This window comes from Alternaria infectoria (genome assembly GCF_024043175.1).
Source record: "Alternaria infectoria strain BMP 0036 chromosome Unknown scaffold_1, whole genome shotgun sequence".
NCBI lineage: Eukaryota > Fungi > Ascomycota > Dothideomycetes > Pleosporales > Pleosporaceae > Alternaria > Alternaria infectoria.
The window spans coordinates 4,274,353-4,295,257 of NW_026250690.1; the positions used below are offsets into that span (position 1 = coordinate 4,274,353).

At 53.2% G+C, this 20,905-nt stretch overlaps 9 protein-coding genes across 9 annotated transcripts; 4 read left to right on the forward strand and 5 right to left on the reverse strand.

Annotated features, from left to right (window-relative positions):
* Nucleotides 1-80: 80 nt before the first annotated feature.
* DBP5 (RNA helicase required for poly(A+) mRNA export) lies at nt 81-1,607 on the forward strand (the record flags this gene model as incomplete). Its single annotated transcript, XM_051492825.1, has 3 exons — nt 81-319; nt 364-1,285; nt 1,338-1,607. The coding sequence occupies 3 exons, from the start codon at nt 81-83 to the stop codon at nt 1,605-1,607; spliced, it is 1,431 nt and encodes a 476-aa protein (XP_051358337.1).
* A 1,770-nt stretch (nt 1,608-3,377) lies between these two features.
* Nucleotides 3,378-4,535, reverse strand: J4E92_001414 (uncharacterized protein; the record flags this gene model as incomplete). Its single annotated transcript, XM_051492826.1, has 2 exons — nt 3,378-3,398; nt 3,453-4,535. 2 exons carry the CDS (start codon nt 4,533-4,535, stop codon nt 3,378-3,380), a joined length of 1,104 nt encoding a protein of 367 aa, XP_051358338.1.
* An 868-nt stretch (nt 4,536-5,403) lies between these two features.
* Nucleotides 5,404-6,743, forward strand: J4E92_001415 (uncharacterized protein; the record flags this gene model as incomplete). Its single annotated transcript, XM_051492827.1, is given in 2 exon segments — nt 5,404-5,410; nt 5,425-6,743. The coding sequence occupies 2 exon segments, from the start codon at nt 5,404-5,406 to the stop codon at nt 6,741-6,743; spliced, it is 1,326 nt and encodes a 441-aa protein (XP_051358339.1).
* Nucleotides 6,744-7,042: 299 nt separating this feature from the next.
* Nucleotides 7,043-8,224, forward strand: J4E92_001416 (uncharacterized protein; the record flags this gene model as incomplete). The annotated part of the gene is made up of 1 exon (XM_051492828.1): nt 7,043-8,224. The coding sequence occupies one exon, from the start codon at nt 7,043-7,045 to the stop codon at nt 8,222-8,224; it is 1,182 nt and encodes a 393-aa protein (XP_051358340.1).
* Nucleotides 8,225-11,904: 3,680 nt separating this feature from the next.
* On the reverse strand, nt 11,905-12,898 carry J4E92_001417 (uncharacterized protein; the record flags this gene model as incomplete). Its single annotated transcript, XM_051492829.1, has 6 exons — nt 11,905-11,993; nt 12,043-12,280; nt 12,340-12,491; nt 12,559-12,707; nt 12,790-12,830; nt 12,890-12,898. The coding sequence occupies 6 exons, from the start codon at nt 12,896-12,898 to the stop codon at nt 11,905-11,907; spliced, it is 678 nt and encodes a 225-aa protein (XP_051358341.1).
* A 652-nt stretch (nt 12,899-13,550) lies between these two features.
* On the reverse strand, nt 13,551-14,463 carry J4E92_001418 (uncharacterized protein; the record flags this gene model as incomplete). Its single annotated transcript, XM_051492830.1, has 3 exons — nt 13,551-13,627; nt 13,684-13,812; nt 13,863-14,463. The coding sequence occupies 3 exons, from the start codon at nt 14,461-14,463 to the stop codon at nt 13,551-13,553; spliced, it is 807 nt and encodes a 268-aa protein (XP_051358342.1).
* Nucleotides 14,464-14,947: 484 nt separating this feature from the next.
* J4E92_001419 (uncharacterized protein) lies at nt 14,948-17,191 on the reverse strand (the record flags this gene model as incomplete). Its single annotated transcript, XM_051492831.1, has 1 exon — nt 14,948-17,191. One exon carries the CDS (start codon nt 17,189-17,191, stop codon nt 14,948-14,950), a length of 2,244 nt encoding a protein of 747 aa, XP_051358343.1.
* Nucleotides 17,192-18,051: 860 nt separating this feature from the next.
* Nucleotides 18,052-19,692, reverse strand: J4E92_001420 (uncharacterized protein; the record flags this gene model as incomplete). Its single annotated transcript, XM_051492832.1, has 3 exons — nt 18,052-18,916; nt 18,964-19,362; nt 19,544-19,692. 3 exons carry the CDS (start codon nt 19,690-19,692, stop codon nt 18,052-18,054), a joined length of 1,413 nt encoding a protein of 470 aa, XP_051358344.1.
* A 665-nt stretch (nt 19,693-20,357) lies between these two features.
* J4E92_001421 (uncharacterized protein) lies at nt 20,358-20,896 on the forward strand (the record flags this gene model as incomplete). The annotated part of the gene is made up of 2 exons (XM_051492833.1): nt 20,358-20,388; nt 20,436-20,896. 2 exons carry the CDS (start codon nt 20,358-20,360, stop codon nt 20,894-20,896), a joined length of 492 nt encoding a protein of 163 aa, XP_051358345.1.
* Between the last annotated feature and the right edge of the window lie 9 nt (nt 20,897-20,905).

Sequence of the window (20,905 nt, forward strand, 5' to 3'; positions counted from 1 at the left end):
CTCAGCAAACTCCCGCGCTCATCACCAAGGTCGCACCTTCCTCACCTCACCGCCCGCAACGCGACCCGCACTCGCCCACCATGTCGGCGGCAGAAGAAACCCCCATCAAGCAGGAGCCGACCGAGGAGACTCCCGCACAGGAACCCGAAAAAGCTCCGGAGTCTTCTCTCGAACAAGCTCAGACCGATGGCAGCGGTCCACCTGGAAACGGCTCTGCTCTGGCTGAGCCTAAGTTCAACGTCGAGGTCAAGCTCGCCGACCTGCAGGCAGACCCCAATAACCCGCTGTACTCCGTCAAGTCGTTTGAGGAGCTTAATCTGTAAGTGGACTGCGCTCACGCACCGGGCCAGCTAACAATGTCAGCTCCGAGGAACTCCTCAAGGGCATTCGCAGCATGAACTTCACCCAGCCATCCAAAGTTCAAGAGAAGGCATTGCCTCTGCTTCTGATGAACCCTCCCACCAACATGATCGCGCAGTCACAGTCTGGAACTGGTAAGACTGCTGCCTTCTCGCTCAACATCCTCTCTCGCGTCGACCTATCGAACCCCGAGCCGCAAGCGCTGGCACTCGCGCCTAGCCGAGAACTCGCCCGTCAGATTCTAGGTGTCATTACGCACATGGGTCAGTTCATGGACGGTCTCAAGACTATGGCTGCCATTCCCGACCCGTCACGAAGGGGACAACAGTTCAATGCCCAAATTCTTGTCGGCACACCGGGAACTGTTCAGGACATGCTGAGGCGGCGTCTCATCAACCCAAAGAACATCAAGATTCTGGTTCTGGACGAGGCCGACAACATGTTGGATCAGCAGGGCATGGGCGAGCAATGCACTCGCGTCAAGTCACTTCTGAACAAGGACATCCAGACAGTCCTCTTCTCCGCTACCTTCCCACCCACCGTCATCGCATACGCCAAGCGCTTCGCACCCAACGCAAACACGATTACTCTAGCGCACGAGGAGTTGACCATCGAGGGCATTAAGCAGCTGTACATTGATATCGATAAGGACAATGACAAGTACGCGACATTGCTCAAGTTCTACGGTCTGATGACACAAGCCTCGTCCATCATCTTCGTCAGGACCAGAAGGACTGCTGAGGAGCTCGAGAAGCGCATGGTTGCCGAAGGCCACAAGGTTGCGCAACTCAGTGGTGCCCTGGAAGGCCCTGAGCGTGATCGCATCATCGACCAGTTCCGATCCGGAGAGGCCAAGGTCCTCATCACCACCAACGTTCTTGCCCGTGGTATCGACGTGCAGTCAGTCACTATGGTTATCAACTACGTAAGTTATGGTTCAAAAGAATATCTACAAGGGGTACTAACTGTTCTACCAGGACGTCCCGACCATGGCAAACGGAGTGGACGCAGACCCCGAGACATACCTCCACCGCATTGGTCGTACCGGTCGTTTTGGACGCGTCGGTGTCGCCCTTACTTTCGTACACGACAAGAACAGCTGGACGCAGCTGAACTACATCGCGAGCTACTTCAAGACGGACCTAGTTCCCATCGACACATCGGACTGGGACGCTGTCGAAGAACTGATTCAGGGTGTCATCAAGTCGTCGCGAGCGGGCAAGACAACGGAGGAGATGATAGGCTAGGGCGTATTTCAAGGACTATGTGTGGGGGAACAGAGCTTTTGAGCAATAGCGAACACATGACAGGGGCAACGCAGCCGTTGACCTCTATGAAGAGATAAAAGAATCACGTACGATGGAAATGAATCAAAGATACCCAAGCTTAGCAGAGTAAACTAAGTCTTCTCTTTTCAAGTCTCAAACGCCCCCGGCGCCGTAACCACTATGATGATGAGTGAACTCGCTATCAGCGCGCCTGCTATGGCGCTGACAATGATGATGCTGCCTCTCGACGCGGGGAACTTGCCCCGTATAACGTAATGCTGAGCCTCAAAGTACCGATGAAACCCTATCAGAAGCATGAGAATCGCAATACCGATGAACGTCGCGCCCAGCGGTTTCCCCAAATGCCGCAATTTCGCTTGTGGAGAGGTAGTAGAAGATGAATCCGGCGAATTCGCTATCGAAGTGTTTAGTCGGAAGAGTTGCGTTATCGCTATGCCGATCGACGCGAAGGAGAGGGATGTGCGGAGCCAGGCTAGGAAGGTTCGTTCTATGTATCATGTCAGTATGATTATTACCCATCTTCCCGCATATACATCTACAGGAGGCAGTTGGGAGGAACGGATTGTTCTTACCCAACGCCAAATGATCCCTAGCAACACTCCCCTTATTATCCAACTCGACACTCCCGTACTTTTCCCAAAACGCGCTCCACCACCCTTTCTCGCGTTGTTCCACCGCGGCTGCTTCTCGCTCTGCACTCCTCGCGCGGTGGTCTACACTCGCATGGCCGTTTAGTCGGCGCTGGTCGACGGCGGGTTGCAACGTCCCTGCTGTGCCTTCCTGCGGCGCACCTGAATCTGTGGCGGAGGACCCTTGCGGTATAGAGGACGCGCCGTTGGGGTCTTGAGACGGGTTCGCGGGTTTAGTCGTTGTGGTGGAGGTGGAGGTGGAGTGGTCGCGTGCGCGGATATCAGGCGATATGGAATTATAGTCTTTGTTGTGAGATTGCGAACTCGTTACTATAGGTGAGGTTTCCGAGGCGCCGCTGTGGGTTCGTGGTGGGAGGGCGTCGCGTTCCGAGGTGCGTTTGCGGGGGCCGGCGATTTCGGCCATGGTTTCCTCCTTTTTCTCGATTCGTGGCGTTTACGAGACTGGTTGCTGGAGATTGTGTGAAATGTTCCGGTCGTCCCGTACGGGTTCAGTCGTGGGAATAGTTATGGTACGGTCGAGGGAATGCCTTCCGAGGCGTCATCCCGCACCGAGGTGGATCGGGCGAGGTACCGGAGCTCTGGCACGCGACGATCCGTTCCCCGCGGGGTTCAGTGTCGCATGCGTCTGTCGATGCATGCTGCCTCAATATTCAGATGCTTGTAGAGTCTCTTGATTAGGCATGTTAGATCTAAAGATGGGTGTAGCGTGATTGCGCCTGGTCGTCACGCAAGACCCGCATCTGCCACTGGCCTATTGGAACGAAGCGTGCTCCGCAGCCCACATAGTCGAGACTAAATGCTTGGAAACATCTTGGATATATGCATACTAATTCATGCCGCAATGTTGGTCGATCAGTAACTTCAGAAGGTTGCAGTAGAAACTTTCGTAATCCAATTCAAAGATGATGCTGGTATATCTCTTGCCAGCAAGCCTTCTATACCCCTAATACATGACTATTTTCGTGCATGCAATGCTCATGATATCAACAGTGTGGCAGTCGGAAATCCCTCTCAAACGCCGCCCAAGACCGCCAAAGGAAGCAGTCTGCAAATAGATTGTACATCGCCTCGGATCTTCTTACTCGTTGTAGTGGTATACCTACGACCAATGTTAGCAAGCAATGTCTGTGTGACAGGACGGAAAATGACTTACGAGGTAGTTTGGCAGTCCGAAACTTTCCCAGTTCAGTCGGTTCGCCATCTTGGCAAAACCTTCCGTCTCAATGAGGTTGTAAAAGGCAAACGGTGGGAACATGGCGCCGTCTCGGTGTACCTCCGCCTTCACAAGCAAAGTAGCGCCGCCGACTCCGTCGAGCTTGATCTTTGCCTTGGGGTCCGCCGATGTGTCGTGCATCTTAGCCATGAGGCTACGGTATGTAGCCATCTCGGCGTAGCCTTCGAGCAAAATGTCGTCCTTGCCCATCTTAGCAGCAAGGTCCTTGGCTGTGGGGCTGTCGATCCAGTTGTTGAAGTCGTATTCCCGGATGTCCATGCTCTTCTTATCTTCATTGTAGTATCTCTGGAAGCAGTTGGGGACGATGATGGGCACGTCGTAATCGGCCAGATCCTGGATCAGAGTGGGTGGTGTCTCGACGATGTCTGCGTCCATCCAGAGGACCCACGAGGTTGTGGGACCTAGCGTTGTGAACAGGAGCGAATTGCGCGCCTTGGCCATGGCTGCACGTCGCGCCTTCTGATTCTCCATCTTGTGACGCTCGGCTTCGGTTTGCGACTGGAGGGGGGACTCGGTGTCCTGGCGGAGGATGGTAATGGCGGAGAAGCGATTCTTCTTGGATCCAGTTTGTGTCTTGGTGACTTGGGCCTGTAGCGCTGCGTATGCGGCATTACCCTCCTTTGTCTTTGGTATTATGAAGCCCAGGGAGATGAGGTTGTGTGGGTAGTTGAGCTTGAGCAGATTGTCCCAGTATTCTTGGTAGAACTTGGCCAATGGGGTGAGAATCAGGACCGTCTCCTCGTTTTCGATTGGCGTGCGCGTGTTGGTCACGTTGTTCATATAGTAATGTACGACGGGCGGCGCGGCCTGTGGAGCATTCGCCTTGGACTTGCGGAACGGTAGCGAGGGTGGCGAGAGGGGGTTCGAGGCTACCTCTCCCCCTCCTTTTCTGGTAATGGACGGCACATCGGTCCCAGAGAAGAAGAAGACGAAGAAGCCGATGCAGAGGATGCCCGCGAGGATTATGGTAATGGGATTCGAGCGTCGGAACGAGCGTGACATGGTGGGTGGACGATTAGGAAGGAAGGCGAACCGCGGCTGCCAAATGGGAGGGGTCTATGAAGGGCGCATCAGAAGCAGAGGCAGGCGGTGGTGATGGTGCGGGCGTGGGTCGGCGCAAGGAGGTGCGTGCGAGACGTGGCCTGGCCGGCGCTCCAAAAAGTGTCAAGGGCGTGTGCAGGCGCCCGAGTGGATGGCAAGCGTCCGGAGGGCTTGCAGGGAGTATAGACGCGTCGGTTGACAGGCTCAATGCTCGGGCTGGCAGGTGACAGGAGTGCTTGCCATGCTACCACGCCCGTTGTCGCGAGATGCGGCTCTGCTTACGTACGCATCTCGTCTCCAGGCCCTGCAGGCATCGCGGGTAGTGCGATCTGCTAGCTGCGGATGGTGCGTCATGACCACCTGCATCTGCATCTTCAACACCACGTCCATGCTTCACTATGGTCAATTGAGCTTCGACAAATGCCTCTACTGGTTGCGCGACAATGGCCACTCTTGAGGCGCGCCGCTGCCGCCGCTCGCCCTCTGCGCTGTCCCTCAGTCATACCGAGTAGACGCGCAAACTTCGATCAATTCAAAGCATATCACGCGCCCGTTCGTCGGCACTGCGGCATAATTGTACCACCGTCTGTGGAATCCCATGTAAGGAAACTGCTCCAAACCACTGCCATAATCTAACAACGTCTCCAGCCACACGATCTTGTTCAGCACATCGCTCCTCCACCACTGGACGTCGCCCGTCAAAGGACCTTCTGTGTCTTTTTCGTCACGCCTTCGTATGCGCACTATTTGCTGGACGACGATGCTTTCCTCCGCAACGCTCTTCTGCGCGCTTACGAAAATGCGGCCGATATACCGGACCTCCACATAGATGCACTGTGTGCTGTCGTAGACAAACTCCCCGTCAGCAGGGTTGGGGAGAAGAACCCTACTCAGCCGCCTCTTGCTGGCGCGGGGTTCGAAGGAATATCCTACGCGATTCTCCCGTCCGATGTTTCTGTACCGTCCCAAGAACTATCGCCATTGGACAAGAGCGCTATCGATTTCATATTTGCCGAACACAACGTCAAGGACACCGTCTATCGTGACACTTTGCGGTTGCCTCTTGCAAATACTGTCTTCCAGACAGGCTCGCCATCCACGATGATCCTATCGACTTGGACCCTGGATTCAAATCGTCAAATGACCCCTGTATCCAAGACCAACGTTTCTCATCATGGAATCCGCTTAGTCAAGCAACAGAAAGACTCAACTCCCGTTCTCCACGTTCCGTTAATTCCACTCACAATGCCCCGCACAGTCAACGGCTGCATGGGCAACATCATCCGCAGGGTTATCGGGCCTGGTGGTAAATCTCTGCAGGCCTCGTCGGAACTTGAAAATGTTGTTCCCAGATTCTTCAAATCGCGAGGACAGCCTGCGCAAGCGACTGTAGCTTGGGCATTAGTGATACCCGATGAGTTGAGGGCCATCATTGCCGCTCGAACAGATGAAATCCTCTCTGGCTTGCCAACAGACAATCAGAGTCCGGTCTCCGAGCATACAAATGCATGGGAGCGTCTATGGCGCAGTGATCCCCCTCTCTATAACACGCTGGTGTCGCAAGCACTTACTGAAGGAGCACGTCTCCATCGAGTCTTGAGTGGTGGAGGCGGATGGGGAAAGAAAGCTGGCTTATTATCGTTGGATCCTGCAGCGGCCAGTCCAGCGGCAGACCCACCAAAGGATGACGATCTTCTCAGCATGATCAGTGATCCCCAAAACTTCGAGTCAACTCTTACACCCGTGGTGCGAGACGGTGACTCGATACAGTTCTTCATCTCTCCGAAATCAGATCTCGAACAGTTGGCTCAAAAGTCCGGTCACAGGGGGACGATCAGATGGGCTACATTCGGGAAAAAGATTAACTGGGGCTGGGAGGTGGGCACTATTCCTAGCACTGTGGACTCGATCCCCGGGGAGTTGTCGCAAGACAGTCAGACCAAAGGAGACAAGATATTGTGTCTTCCTGGCTTTGGTGCACTGAGTGAAGGGGCGATGACGCTCACACAGCACTCTCGGGTAGACGAAGGCATGCCCCACAGCGTCACTACTACGGTCGATGTTCCCTTTTCTCGTTTCCGAACGATGCGTAAAAATGGAGCTACGCCTGATGAAAAGAACGAGGACGAGGACGTAGGTGAGCCTGATGTGGACTCGACCTTCCCATGAATGTGTTCTGATAGCCCAGGTAGTCAAAACATGACCCAAATACACCGAAATCTGTGCCATCCATTCATACGCAGGTGCCGACTCACAATCTGTCAACTCTGAAAGTAGCCAGCACGTCTCCATTTCAGCAAGAAGAGCAATCGCGGACCCCTCCAAGACTAACAGTAGCGGAACTGGTTCGCAAGCTCAAGATAGAAGGCCAATCTACTTCCGGCCGGCTCCGTGTTCGGACAGCGAACGCAATATTGCGCAGATTCGAGAAGCTCTTCGATAAACAGAAGAAGAAGCATACAGCAGTCATGTCAGAGATTCTGCAGCGCCACTGTCTTTTGATGGCTGTGAGGTTCAGGACGCTTATGGTCGATGCAGCGGATCTGGTGGAAGAGGCTGATTCCGTTTTGGACGACATCAATCGCAAACTTGTGAGAAGGATTCCAGCTAAGGAGAGAGAGAGGCCAAAGGAAGAGAGGCTAGCGAGGAACGCAGAGAAGAGGGAGAAGAAGAAGGCACAAAAGGCTGAAAGAGCGGCACAGAAAGAACTTCGTGCCAGAAAAAAGGATAAGACGACCGCGGTATCGCCTACAGCGACGGGCGCGCCAATCCGCAAGTTTACCTCCCACGGAATGTCCACAGCGGTCGAGATCAACGAGAAACTCAAACCCGCCGTCTCTGAAGTCTCCCGCCTGACCGAAGAGGCGAGAGCCATCATGGCTGCCATTCAACACACCAAACCACACATCCGCAGAATGCCTGTCTCAAAACTAGCAACAGCGCAGGCCTTCAACCAAACACTAGGCTACGCCGTTCACGATATCCTCCGTCTGACAGAGGAAGCCCGCACTGTAATGTCTACCATCCAGCAACGCAAACAACGACACCAACGACAACGTACCCAGCAAACGCAATGGCGACACCTGCGCCGATGGGGCCGTGACACTACAATAGTATCTTTGCAGCCCGACACCTCACCCAAGGTCCTCTTAGACATGGCATACAAAGCGCGCCGGACATCGATATCCATGATGCGAGCCTTCAAAAAGCGCGTCAGGAGTATCAAAGCACTTATCCGGCATCGTAAACATGACCTACGCAAACTGATCAACACCAAGCCAGGTTTTGTGCAAAACCAGCGGCGCAGGCGCATCAGACGCGTCAGCCTGCCTGTACACGTTGTCCGCTACCCATCTGGACGCCGAACAGTGCGGAATCAAACTGTCCCTGCGTTGCAGAAAGGTAAACGGTTTGCGAGGTTTAGGACTGTGATGCAGCGGCAGCCGGGGCTCAGGACGGTGAACCAGCAACGGCAGTCGGTGATGGAAGAGAGGAAACAGAAGAGAGATGAGCTTGCGGCTACGGTGGCGGGTTGGCTTGGTGGTGGTGGGAGTGCTGGTGGTGATACAAGCGGTCTTGGGTCGTTGGTTGCTACGGCGGAGGAAGATGGGAGGAGTGGTGGGGGTGGTGGACGGAGGCGACGGAGGTGAGTGGTGTGAAGAATGTTGATGAAGAGTGAGGATGTAGTTACAAGATAATGTACACTCGACTTTAGGATACAGAAGAGTAGGACAATATCGATGCTCGAGAGATATATTCCATGTACGCATACCCCGTCCTCATCTTTGTGAACCACATGCAAACGATACTTCTCCAGCTCATCTCATCTCATGTCTATTGTTTTGGCTAGCGCTGGAGAGGTATAAATTCCAGCTTTCTCTCTGCTCCATCGTCCTTCTCATACCAAACTTTCTTCCTCTTCTTCTCAAAAAGAGACTGTGACACGCTGCTATGTCTTCGGAAATAATCCAATGAACAAACCATCCATGATTGGTGCGGGCTTTCGAAATCAAAATCGTTGTGGTTACCTGTCATGTCCTCCCTTCTTCCGAAGCTTCCAAAATACAAAGACAAAAACGACATGCTTTTCTCGGGTCGAAAAACGACACCGCTGAGTACATGTCTTTCCGCTGGACTTCTCAAATCTGCACATGAAGAATCTATGGTTGCGCAGCCAGAAGACTACAAAACACATTGGACAACTATTGATGGTCGTTCGTCGAGCCTTCCTCTCTGCTCAGGCTTCTTACATACACCAACATTCCTTCCTCTTCTTTCTGCAGAATATGAGAAGAGACATTAATGTCTTCCAAAAAGCCTACGGTCGTTATTATGACCAGTCCTGGCTGTCCAAAAAACCTTGGACCATTCCTATGTGTTTCCGCTCTTCCGATCTTCTTGCGATGACCCAGAGGCGACCCAGAGACGACGAGCCAACCACACCTCCCGCATTCCATACGACTCATACGCGAGGAGATACTCTACGAAGAGAGAAGTATCGCATCTCCAAGAACCTCTTCCGATCTTCAAACCAACTTGAAGATCCGCTATGATTTCTCCGGGTCGAAAGCTGGCACCGTCATTCTTGTCTCCAGGGTCTCCAAATATTCGCATGCATGTCACATGGTTGTGCAGCCACAACCAGAGCGAGCAGAGAGCTATAGTTGCCTTCCTTCCGGCTTTCCCTCTGCTTGATCTTCTCTCTTATACCAACGTCTCTTCCTCTTTTTCCCGAAAGGACGGATGGTTTCTATCATGTCCTCCAAAAAAAGCACAAGAATTTGCATTATGACCGGTTTTGGCTGTCCAAAGCTCTTGAATCATGAGTACATGTCTTCCCGCTCTTTCGACCTTTCAAAATTACACTCTCCAGGTTGATGCGTTTCTCGAGCCGACATCTCGTATTGATACGCCTGTATCGCTCTTCCTGCCGAACCTTTCAAACTTCCACATGGGGGACTTATGGCTGCGCAGTCGAAAAAGACAGCAGAACGAGCCATGGCAGTTTTGCGCTGTGATTGGAAGCATTCGGCGCGAAACTACAATTGAGACTGTCAATGTTTGCTCCTGGGGTCTTTATCCCACAGAATAACAACAAGATCTCTGATATGTGCTCCTCGGGCCTTTTCGCGACTTTAACTATCTTTCAAAACATCTGAAGGCCTGGACGCATGAAATTCAAAATGCAGTGTTACCACTGTTCATGTGTCCAGACTCTGAATATTCTACCTGCGTATTCACAACGGCCGACGTTTCGAAGACAAAAAGGTTGGAGAATACGGTGTACGCGTATCCCACGCAATGCTACGGTCACACTTCCCAGCCTTGTGTCATCGAGGGATATAAAAGCTTCATCTGCATCTGCTCAGTCCTTCTTCCTCTCATTATTCCTTCTACGATTCTTTCAAAAGCCACAAACGATGCGTTGATGGAAACAAAAAATGAAAACTACAAGTCCATGTCTGGTGCGCTGGGTGCCCCGTATTGCAGATAGGCGGCGTTTGCTGCCCAAAAAACAGCTACCAGAACTATGGATGAGTCGAACACGTTGTCACAGCGCCTTATTCTGTTTCGAGGATTTTTGAAGACTTAAAACTAGTTTGGTAGACCTTATGCCTGGCTGGACGACAACAAAACTTCTCCTACTTCCTCTCCGGCCTTCTTCTCTTTACAACACTCAAAACATCTGTTTCCAAAATTCCTATATCATCAAGTTATGTGTTTGTCTAGCCAAAGAAAGAACTCAGTTCCAACATTTCTATGTTCTCCTCCGAGTTTAAAAAAAGAAGTGGGCAATGTAATGTCTTCCGCCTTCTTCTAACTCAAAACTTACATGATACCAGACGATGGCTTCGGCGAGTCTCGTCCCCTCACAAACACACCAAAGATCGAATACAGCGCTAGCCGCAACGCCGTATAAAAGACTCTTCTACCCATCTTCAATAGTCTACTCTCCAACTTCCCCGAGATATTTCCAAAATCATCATGACGGATGACTCATGAACAAAAGCCCACGACAAACAAGCCATGTGTTTTCTGCGCGCCTTCCAAGGCCACCCAAAACAGTTGTCGACTCCTGAGATGTGCGGACGAACTCTGCTTTCAAAACTCGAGAAAGGAAACAGAATGATTCTTTGCCTGCTCTGTCGAAAGGCGAAGCAAAGATGAGAATGCCTGAGAAGCTCGGCTGTGCCAAACTTCTCTGGACCGCCAAGTATGAGTTCGAGAAGAAGAACGGCTCCAAAATCTAAAGCGTAAACGCGCATGTGGGAGAAAAGTACGAAGGACAGGCATATAAAAGCCTCTGCATCTTGCATACGACTGCTCGTCTTCTTCTTCACACCACAATAATCTCACTCTTATTCTCATTTACTAAAAAGTCTCCGTGTATTATTAGATGGAGTGAGAGTGAGGATTTCTGGAAAACGATGAACGGCGTTGGAATGTCCGGCAGACGGCATCTCTCTCTCTCTATCTTACAAACGCGCCTCGAGCTTGTCGCTGCTTTTCTCGATAACAGTGATGATGATCGTCATCATCACGCATCCTCTCTTCTACGCTCGTTGAGCAGTCCCATGGCAACCACCACCCCGCAGTCCGACATTCCTTCGATCTAATGATGCGAGCTTGGGTTTATACTCTCCCACGTATTAGGATTGGATTTGAATCGCGTCAGTGGAAGTGTGGGAAGTTGCCATGCCGTTGAGGCATGGCAGGTGTATCGCAGATGTAGGCCAAATTTCAGTGCGCCTATGGCGTGTAGGCTTTTGGCTGCTGAACAATCGTGGTCGATATGTGGAAAGCCAGTGCAGGTTGCTGTCCAGATGTGATGTGAAAGGTGATCAGTAACTTTTGCTCGCACTCCCCTCAAACGTCAGAAAGAGGTCTGTCATCACCACACATCACCTCAAAAGTCTGTACACACAAAGACAAACCAAGAATTAAGTAATCTCATTTCTCGCCCATGCATATCCACCTATAATAAGCCTGTAACCCTCCCAGCGCCAATCAATATCAAAAGAAGTTGCCATGTATGCATAGCCACCCAGCTTTTGCCCTTTGTAAAACTCCGAGGCTCATGAAGAACGAGAAAACAGGAACAGAAACATGGGGTGAGTGATATATTCGTTCGACGTTGTCCGGGCACTCGAGACATGGACCGCACGATCCCTCCGCTACGAGGATGAAAGCAAGCGAGCGTGATGCTGCTACGTTTCTCGAGCATGAGGATGCTGGGAAGGATCGTGGACGTGCGAACGAGATATCGTGTTGTGTTGGTCACTCAGGGTCGAGAATCGACGCAAGATAGAACCTCTGATCGCGAAACAACCTATAAATCGACTTTCGAGGACGTGAAGTCCCAGAGCATCTTGACTAGGGAATCGGGTAGGGTGTAGAGGTCGACGTGGAACTCGCCATCTATAATCTGTTAGCACATGCCTTGCAATGGGAGAAGCTGGAAACCTACTCTCGACGTCATTCTTAGTGTACGTCTCGCTGGTCTTGTTGTCGTGGACCAAGGTGACCACGTGCAGCAGGTCATCCTCACCCAGCTTCTGCAGTCCGTCGGCCAGCTTCTCCATGTCTACGTTCTTGTCTCTCCGGCCCTTCTTCTTGGCGGCGTCCTTGTTGCGCATGCCGTTGGCCTCGGCGGGACCAGACTCGGCGAGGAGGGCGAGGAGCTCAGGCTTGGGGTTGCGGAAAGTCTGCAATGGCGGGTTAGCAATGTTCTGGCTGATGAATAGCACGCGTGTGTGGTACTTACAACTTGGTGCTTGGCCTCATAACGCTCCGACTGGAAGTTGAGGTCGTGCTCGAGGGTGTGATCACCGCCCTTGCCAACAGCGGACAAGACAATGCTCATGTCGAACTCACCCCAACCCTTCTCATCGATGCGGAACGGCGGCTTCTTGATGACTTTTGGCATGTTAGTGGCAATGCTTGCTGACGGCATACTGCTGAGCGCAGTGTCGGGCGCACTTACTGTGCTTGTTCTTCTCGAATGAAGGATGCAGGTTGTAGACGGCCTTCTCGAAGACGCTGGGCATGACCTCGTTGCCCTGGTCATCCAGCAGCCAGACCTCTATGCTCCATGATCGCATGGGGTATCCCTCAACGGGCGAAGGCTCCGCGCTGTGAATGTGTATTAGCGGCTGGCGACGTGGAGACGCGTGAGATGGGCAAGCGCATGCGATTGCGCGCGGATGGTACGTACATGGGCTTCTGGTGAGTGATGAGCTTGACCCATCGCTTGACCTGCGCGGTTGTTAGCATTTGCGCGATGGGTTTGAGGGCGTCTCCAAGCCGCAACTTACGTCAGGCATCTTGTCTGATTTGCGCCGCGAGGACTGCGTAGACGGGCTGCTGCGAGCGTGATTGGTTCCGGCCTGCCTGGAGAATATATACGCGAAGTGTGTAGAGGCGGTTCACGTCGGGCGCGGTCTGGCGTGTCGGTCTCTTGCGACAAAGCCGGGGCGCGTGTAGTAAAGGCGTGGCTGGTCTCGGGTCGCGAGCTCTGATTTGGCGAGTTAACTGAGAGATGGTCGCGGGGCGGCGGAGACGGAGACTAGTTGCTCTGGCTTGGCGCAAACCATCAAGCTGTAAGAAAAGCTGCACGAGCACGGAAGCCTGCCTGACAGGGGACTAGCCCTCTGCCAGGTGAGAGACGTGATACGGCATCGGCACACGTTTGCATTGCAGGTGAGACTGCACGCTATGCAGGGTCAATTTCGCCATCTCTTCAAAGTAAAGCCATCACTACCAAGTCGACGCATTTCGTGCCATAAGGTCTTGCAAGGGGGGACGCCGTTGACTACAGTAGTCGGGCCATTTAGTTACTATCTAGTTATGTGCAGGGTGTGGGTAATCTCTTCTACCACCATCATATCATGCCGTCCCAATTCCTCATTCACTGTTCGTGCAATCCGTCTTTTCGTATCTCATCCCATCCTCCAAGCTGTCATTATCCGGCAGCATTTACTGCTCCGACTTGCCGAAAAGCGCCTCGTTCTCTTGCTGGGCCTTGATGAAGGCCTCCTTGAACTGGTTGGCATCTAACAGATATAGTTAGTGCTCCGCTGCGCGGTTTCGTGCATCTGCTTGGACTCACTCTCGCTGTTGGCGAAACGGATGGCCAGGGTCTGAGCCTCGGGCTCGCCCTCGCTGACATCGGCCGCGGCGTTCCAGACCCAGCTGCGGTCGCTGCCGACGTTGGGCGACAGCTTCATGTCGGGAACAACTATGCACTTCTCAGTATCCGCTTTCATATCCGCATTCCGTGTATCATACCGTAGTGGTTGGCGCAGACCTTGAGGGTCTTGTCACGGCGCATGACGAGACGGGTCTTGCCATTCTCCTTGTGCTTCAGTAACCGGACGTCACCAGTGCCGCGCTCCTTCCACTCCCGCGATTCCCTGTCGAACTTGAACAGCTTGGCGCGCATCTTGAACACTTGCTCCTCGAGCTCCTCGTTGGTCTTGGTGTCGACCTTCTCGGTGAGGTGCACGACGGGCTGGAAGTCGACATCGGGCTCTTCGTTCTCGGGGTCCTCGTCCTGTCGCCTTGTCAGTACATCCTCGACAGCACCGTAGCACATACGCACCTCGCCCTTGGGCTTGGAAGCACCTGATGGCTCGTCGACATCGTCGGCCTCCTCCTTCTTGACCTTTGCGGGGCCGCCACCGAACATGGAGAAGACGTTGTCCTTTACTGCGGCCGCTGCCTCTGTCGCCTTCTCTGTGATGGGCTTGTCATCCTTGCTCTCTGTGGTGGTCTCGGGCTTGTCAGACGCCTTGTCGGTGGTGACCTTTGCGGTCTCGTCCTGAACAAGAGTCGCCGCAGGGTTGGCGATCTGCTCGGCGGCGGGGTCGGGCTTGGCTGCTTCAGACATCTTCTTCTATGAATGCGGAGTATTCGGGTCTGTGTGTGATAAGAAGAGAGCCGCGTTTGTGGGGGAGATGTCGTGTGTTTGTGGGTTCTTGTGTCAACAACTGCCTGTAAATTGGGAAGTGGGATGCCCCTCCAGAACGCGCTTTACCCGGTTCGGCTCAGGGGACGTGCCCAACGCGCCTGCTCACACCTGACGCAACGTGCACCCTACCAGTCTGTCCTAGACGATAAGTCAACGTCTAACTACGTCAGTACAGAGCCAAGGACATGTGCGCACCTACAAGCTGCTGTAGATGCATCGTGGTATGAGATGAATTTGACAAGTCCTATAACTCCCAAGTTGTCCTACTGTCCACACCAGGTCCCAGGGGTATATCACTGCACCCTTGTGTCTGCCCTCCTGTCCGTATACGCCGCATAATCAAAACAAGACAGTGCAGAAAGTCACATGAGATCCTCCACTACGTGTCGCCTTCCCATGTTCCCTAGACCGCCCCTCCCACCTTTGCACATGCCCAGCTCTGCCCCTCACCGCCTTCCTTCGCAGACAGTCCTGCCGCCGTCTCCATCTTGCACCTGACGCGAAGAGCATTCATCCTGGCCCTTTGCATCGCTGACGATGTCCGCACCGGTGCGGTCACCTTTCGCAACCCCATCCACGTAGCATCCGGTATCTGTCTTGCCCGATGAGCCTTCATCTCCAGTTGATGCTTAGTCTCCTGAAGTTGCTTGGAAGCGTAGAGATCCAACCCGGCCATGTATTCTTGCAGGTGCTGTGCAGCTACAGCGGAGACGTTGCGAAGGGTGTTTTGTGTATCCAATATGTTGGACATGGCGGTGTCGAGAAGTTGATCTAGCGTCGACTTGTTGTGTCCGAGCATCACCTCGAAGGATTGCCGCAAGAGAGGCTTTGAATGTGTGGCAATGCTGACATTGAACTTATCGAATCGATACTGCTGATCCAGGTCGACAATGTACTCGCCAGTGGTGGTCCGGTTGTAATGTGCTGGAACCTCTTGAGAGTGGCGAGAAACTTGAACCTGAAGTTGGGGTTTCTTCCGGTTCGAATTGAAGGATTTAGAAGGACGCAGTACAAACTGGTGGTCTCCGGTGATCTGGATTTCGAAACCTCCAGCCTGACTGTTCTTCGCCTTTGGCTTCTGGGTAGCCTGCTTTGGCTGGGACGGTACGACAGTGAGGCCTCGAGCTTCGTGTACAAGGCTCGAGCGACATGAATCCGGGTAGCGAGCCGCACTTGGAGACACTGACGCTACGGGTGTGATCGTTGTGGTGTTGTTCTGAAGCTCTGAAACGGCTGGTGACACTGACCGCCCTTGTGACACTTTTTGGTACAGCATAGGGGTATAAGCCGCACCCATGAGAAGCGCGGGGATGAGGGCGAAGAGGACGAAAGCAGATGCTAGCAACTTTGCAATTGGCCATGGTGAGCCCATCTTCTTCGTAGACGTCTTGGTCTTGTCACTAAACCACGATGTGCGGGCTGTTGAGGCAGCCTTCGTACCCTGTGCCTTCGCTAGATGAGGACTAATGAGTGCGAGATGGCGATTAAGCTGCGATGGCTCGAGTTGGTCGAACTGGTGGATATCGAGGGGCAGTACTTCCTTCAGCTCGTAATCAGTGTTCGGGTTGTCTCGCCCTTCTACGCATACCCGTAACGACGTGGTGTTCTCATCAACGGAAGATCCAGCTCCGAAAGGGTTGGTCTCAGCAAGTTCGATGCATGGAATTTTCTCGCGTTCGAATACTTCCTTGGCAGATGCAAGATCTTGCTTGTCAGCAGTGCTATCAAGGACGCTTGGGTGACAGAGGACCACAAGGTCTGGTCGATCTGAAGAGTGAGTAGACAGGCCGGAGCCGAACATGAGCTGTCGTCCGTCTTCCATGATGGCGAGAACGTGCCTCTTCTCGCGCGACTTATGAATCTCCATTTTGGCACAACGATCAGCGTGCGGGACGGGGGCATATGGCTCGATGTGACCGCGGACCATGACCGACTTCGAGGCGCTAGGGTAGGCAGCAAGTGCTGCGCAGATCTTAGAGGTGATGGTGCCCTCTGCCCATTTTCCACTACCAATATACAGTATTCGGTATGCGTCTGGGGTGGCGAGAGGGTCCTTGGACAAGGCTGCCTTGACCGACAATCTGATCTCTTTGCAGCCATAACGGTCGAACACCGGTGGCAGCTCGTCCGTATAACCTGCCGAGCTCTTGATGACGCTGCTTCCATGGCTTACATCAGAGCTGCCCGTGTTCTGCTCCTGGAGTACGAAATGCCTTGAGCTCATGCTCCCACTCAGGTATGGAGGAACCTCTGTCAGAGAGGAGTCTTCCCCAGATAGTATAGGGTGTACGTGGGTTTGCTGCTCTTGGGATTCGCCGTGCGAAGAGTATGTGCTATCTTGTAAGTGGTGCTCGCCAGCTTCGTATTCGACGTCGTCATCACTGAAATCGTCGGACGTGTCATCGGGCGTGGGACCGTCGGTCGACGCGATCGACTCGGTGTGGGCTTCGTCGTCGGACATGTCCATGACGCCGTCGCCGAGCAGGTCATAACTGCTGTCGTCGAGAGAGCTACCCGCCTCTTCTGGGGCTCGGCGCTGAGTCGACCTCATCATGAGCGTTTCAAGATCAAGCTTAGTGAGCGAGTGGGCCACCTGCACAGGGGGGAACTTGAGATCCTGGGAGGAGTTAGGCTCGCTGGAAGACATGTCAGCCTGTTTTCATGCGGAATCCAGTGTGATCAGAAGCTCAAAGCGATCCGAGTGTGGTGGAAGGAGAGAGGGGGAAACAGCCACGGTGAGGTTGTGGTGGGCACCAGGTGGACGCTGCCTAACTAGCTGCGGGCGAGGCGCGTATGGGGGCCTTCGGGAGGAAGTGGGGACCAGCGGGAGCAGGTGACAGCACATACCAGATTGCACACTGATAGCCTGATAAGTGAAGTGCAGGACCACCGAGATGCTGTCAGTGAATGCGAGAGACGAGCGACCGTTCAAACTGCTGCGAGTTGTGGTGACGACAAGGTGCTGATGGACGGTCGAGCTTAGGTGGGATGCGTATGGGGGTAACCCCGCATAGTCTCGTAGTAAGCGATAAGATACGGAACATGGTTCACATGTCCACAGCGGGCCACCTCATTCAATGAAACTGAACATGCGCGCTACAGTCTGCATCAGCACAATAATAAGTCTTAGTAAGATGCTGAGGCGATGTCGATTCCTGTTCGTTCTACTCCTATTGTTCTTTCAAAAGGTGGATGTTCGACCTTCCCGTTGAATGGGGTGGGGCCGTCATCTAAAGCAAGCAATCCCATGACCAGACAACGAGGGGATCATTCAAGAGCAGAGCTGTTTTCAACTTGTTCGTATTCGTTCTCATACACTGTGTCGCCAATGCGCAGAAAGTAAGTAAGCCTGCAACGACGCCCGCGTAGTCCTGATGCTCTATTGAAGGGCGGCCCAGCCCATATGCAATGCCAACACCTGACGCCTTACTGGAAAGAGGAGTAGATGCTAATGTTCCCGCAAAATGCTAGCCTGAAGCTGATAGAATATCACGCGAGAAGGAGAGATCATGGTCCGTCAGGCCCAGGTGATGCCCAGCCACCAGCCACTTCTACCCATTCCGTGAGGCAGGACCCTTCTTTGCCCTCTACGTCGACAATGTCCTGGTCGCATTTGCAGCGACAGCCGACACCGTTTTCCTTGACTGGGTCATATGACGCCCAGTACTTGTCTTCTTCCAGTCGCTCCTTGTCGTCGAGTGTCGTCTTTTCAAGATATGGCTCTCGGGCGAGTTGTCGCGCAGGTGCGTTGGCGGGACAATGTTGGATGGTCGTATGCCGGTATCCAAAGTCGCGGAAGTAGTGGATATCCTCAGGGCCAAGTAGTGCACCAACAGCGAGCGAGTGGATGGGCGCATCTCCCCATCTCTCCATCCAGAAGCCACCACTGCGATCCATCAGCTCGAAGAAGTCATTGTACTCTTTGCTGCGGAACCAGTTCAGATTGGCGATTTCGAAATTGCTCCAGAAATGGCACATGTTGTATGACTCGCCCTCCATGTTCTCGGGGTGAATCTCAGGCATGGCCTCTGTGCCGAACTCGGCATCCATTATATCCTGAGGAAAGAAGTTCTTCTTCGACTTGGGTTCTGTCTTGGGCGCCTTCTCGTCCTCCTCTTTCGGTTTCTCCACAAACATCTCCCACATGCCCTTGGAGGTCAGGTTGTTGTTACGCTTGTAGGCCGAGGCATATCGCCAGATGTTGGGGACGGTTTCTCGTAGCTCCTTCACCGCGATGGTGAAGCCATATGTCTTCTTATTCCGGATCATGTGGATAAAGGGATCGTATGTGATGTCGCAGAAGTACTTGATCTCAGGCTCGAGGCGCCAGTACCAGTCGTATTTGGCGAGTAGTTCGTGTTGGTAGAATTTACTGTCCGTGTTAGTGGCGATCAGAAGACAGCATGCTAGGTTACATACCCCGAGTAGAATCTGCACATGTGATGGTAGCTCTCCATACCACCGTACATGATGGCCCTGTCACCCTGCTTGGCGATTCCTTCCTTCGCAACATCGGGATCTACCCAGTCGGGGAAGCCCCATTGCTCGGGAGGGATCTTACCCCACTCCACTGGAGCACTGACATGAGCCAAGACCGTCTCCCTGAACGTCTCGTTGAAGTCTCCGTCGTTGAGGAAGACGTATGGGTAGTGGAACCATCGATTGAAATGTCTCTCAATCGACTTGACCGACTGTATGACACCGTCCAACTCCTTGTTTCTCGCCAGGACTACGAATGCAGCGTTTGCTCGGGGTCCGTTGACCTGCGGCTCGAGGCAGCCTACCGCGAATGGCTTATCGTACTTCTCGCTTATCCGTCTGCGCCTTGTTAGATGTTGTTTGGATGCTGTGGTGATAAGATTTCACGTACCTTATTGAGGGAGGGCCGCCGGCGGGCATGTTCATAATGCCCTGCGAGTCTGGAGACTTTACGAACAGAATTATGATTATTATTATAACGAGACATGGAAACAGCAGCACCAGGCCCAGAGGTATCGACACGGATGAACTCCCCTTCAGCCGTATCCTGCGTCGAAAGAAGGACAACCGGGGGGAGTTCTTTTCGGCGCGGCGCGGTAGGTCGTCCAGCTTGTCTAGACTGTCCTTTGAGGTCGGTAGCCTCCTCGTCATATCTTGCAGGAAGCCCATGGTGGTGCCCGAGTGGTGGCGTATCCGGTATGCGATTTCCTGCCAATGGCAGCCCTATTGCTCTTTGGCCCAGTCGCAAGCGGTGCGGAGCGAATTCGAGGGGTCTAGAGGACGTCGAATGAATGCGACGGTTGTGGATGAGGAAAGGGCGACGTGTTCAACCCAAGGAGCTTGGTCGATAACGAGCGTGTGGGTCGTGACTCCAGGTGGGTGTACGAGGGCGGAGATGGGTCGGCGATTGGCGTGACGGGCTCAAGCTTGTAACCCTGAGGGAGTGAAAGGAGAGAACAGGGTCGTTGAATGTAAATTATTAGCGGCCGATGATTGCGTATGCGTTTCGAGATCTGCTAGTTGACATGTTCCCTGTCGGCGGAACGCGCCAAGCCCTTTAGCACGCATGCCGATAGCAGGTGCAGCGGACCAATACGTTTCGGGATGGGCTTTCACCCGCCCTATCTAGGCACCCGACTAGACATCTCGATGGAGTGAATGCTCTCTGGAACCAAGAGTAGACTGCAAGTGCATCGTAAACTATCCGCAGCTAAGGCGGCGAAGGAGCCGCACGGAAACCCGCCGCTAAGCGATCGACACGACATTCAGCCAAACGACTAATCTAGACCCTTACGTGCATGCCGTGTCAGCACATCCCTTGCACTACAACCACCATGAGCTTCAAAGCAAAAGACCTCCATTTCGGTAAGTTTGTATGTAACTCAATCGTATCGTTCGCTAACTCGCCACAGACAGCTCACAGCCAGCCTTCTTACAGCGGCTGCGCGGGCAGCTCACCAGTGGAGACACAGCCCGTCATGAACATCCAATCGCGCGGAATAAGAGGATGAAGAAAGACGACGACGAAGATGATGCGCCTACGTATGTCATGGAAGAGACGAATCAGTCGCTGAGTAAAGAGGAGTATGATGCGCTTGTCTCAGGCAAAGACGACAAAGAGGGAGGGGAGCCGACTGCAGACGAGGCTGGAAAGAACAAAGATGGTGATGCGACGTCGCAATCCAAAGATAAGATTGCTGAGGTTGGTGCGGTCTCAAAGAAGCGCAAGGTGGCAAAGATCATCGGGGATGACCAAGACGAGAGCAAAAAAGGAGAAGAGGCAGATGTGAAGAAGCCAGAAGCGAAGTCTGCGAAGAAACCGAAGAAGAAGGCCAAAGCTGTCAAGCTCACTTTCGGCGAAGACGAAGGCTGAAGCTGGTCG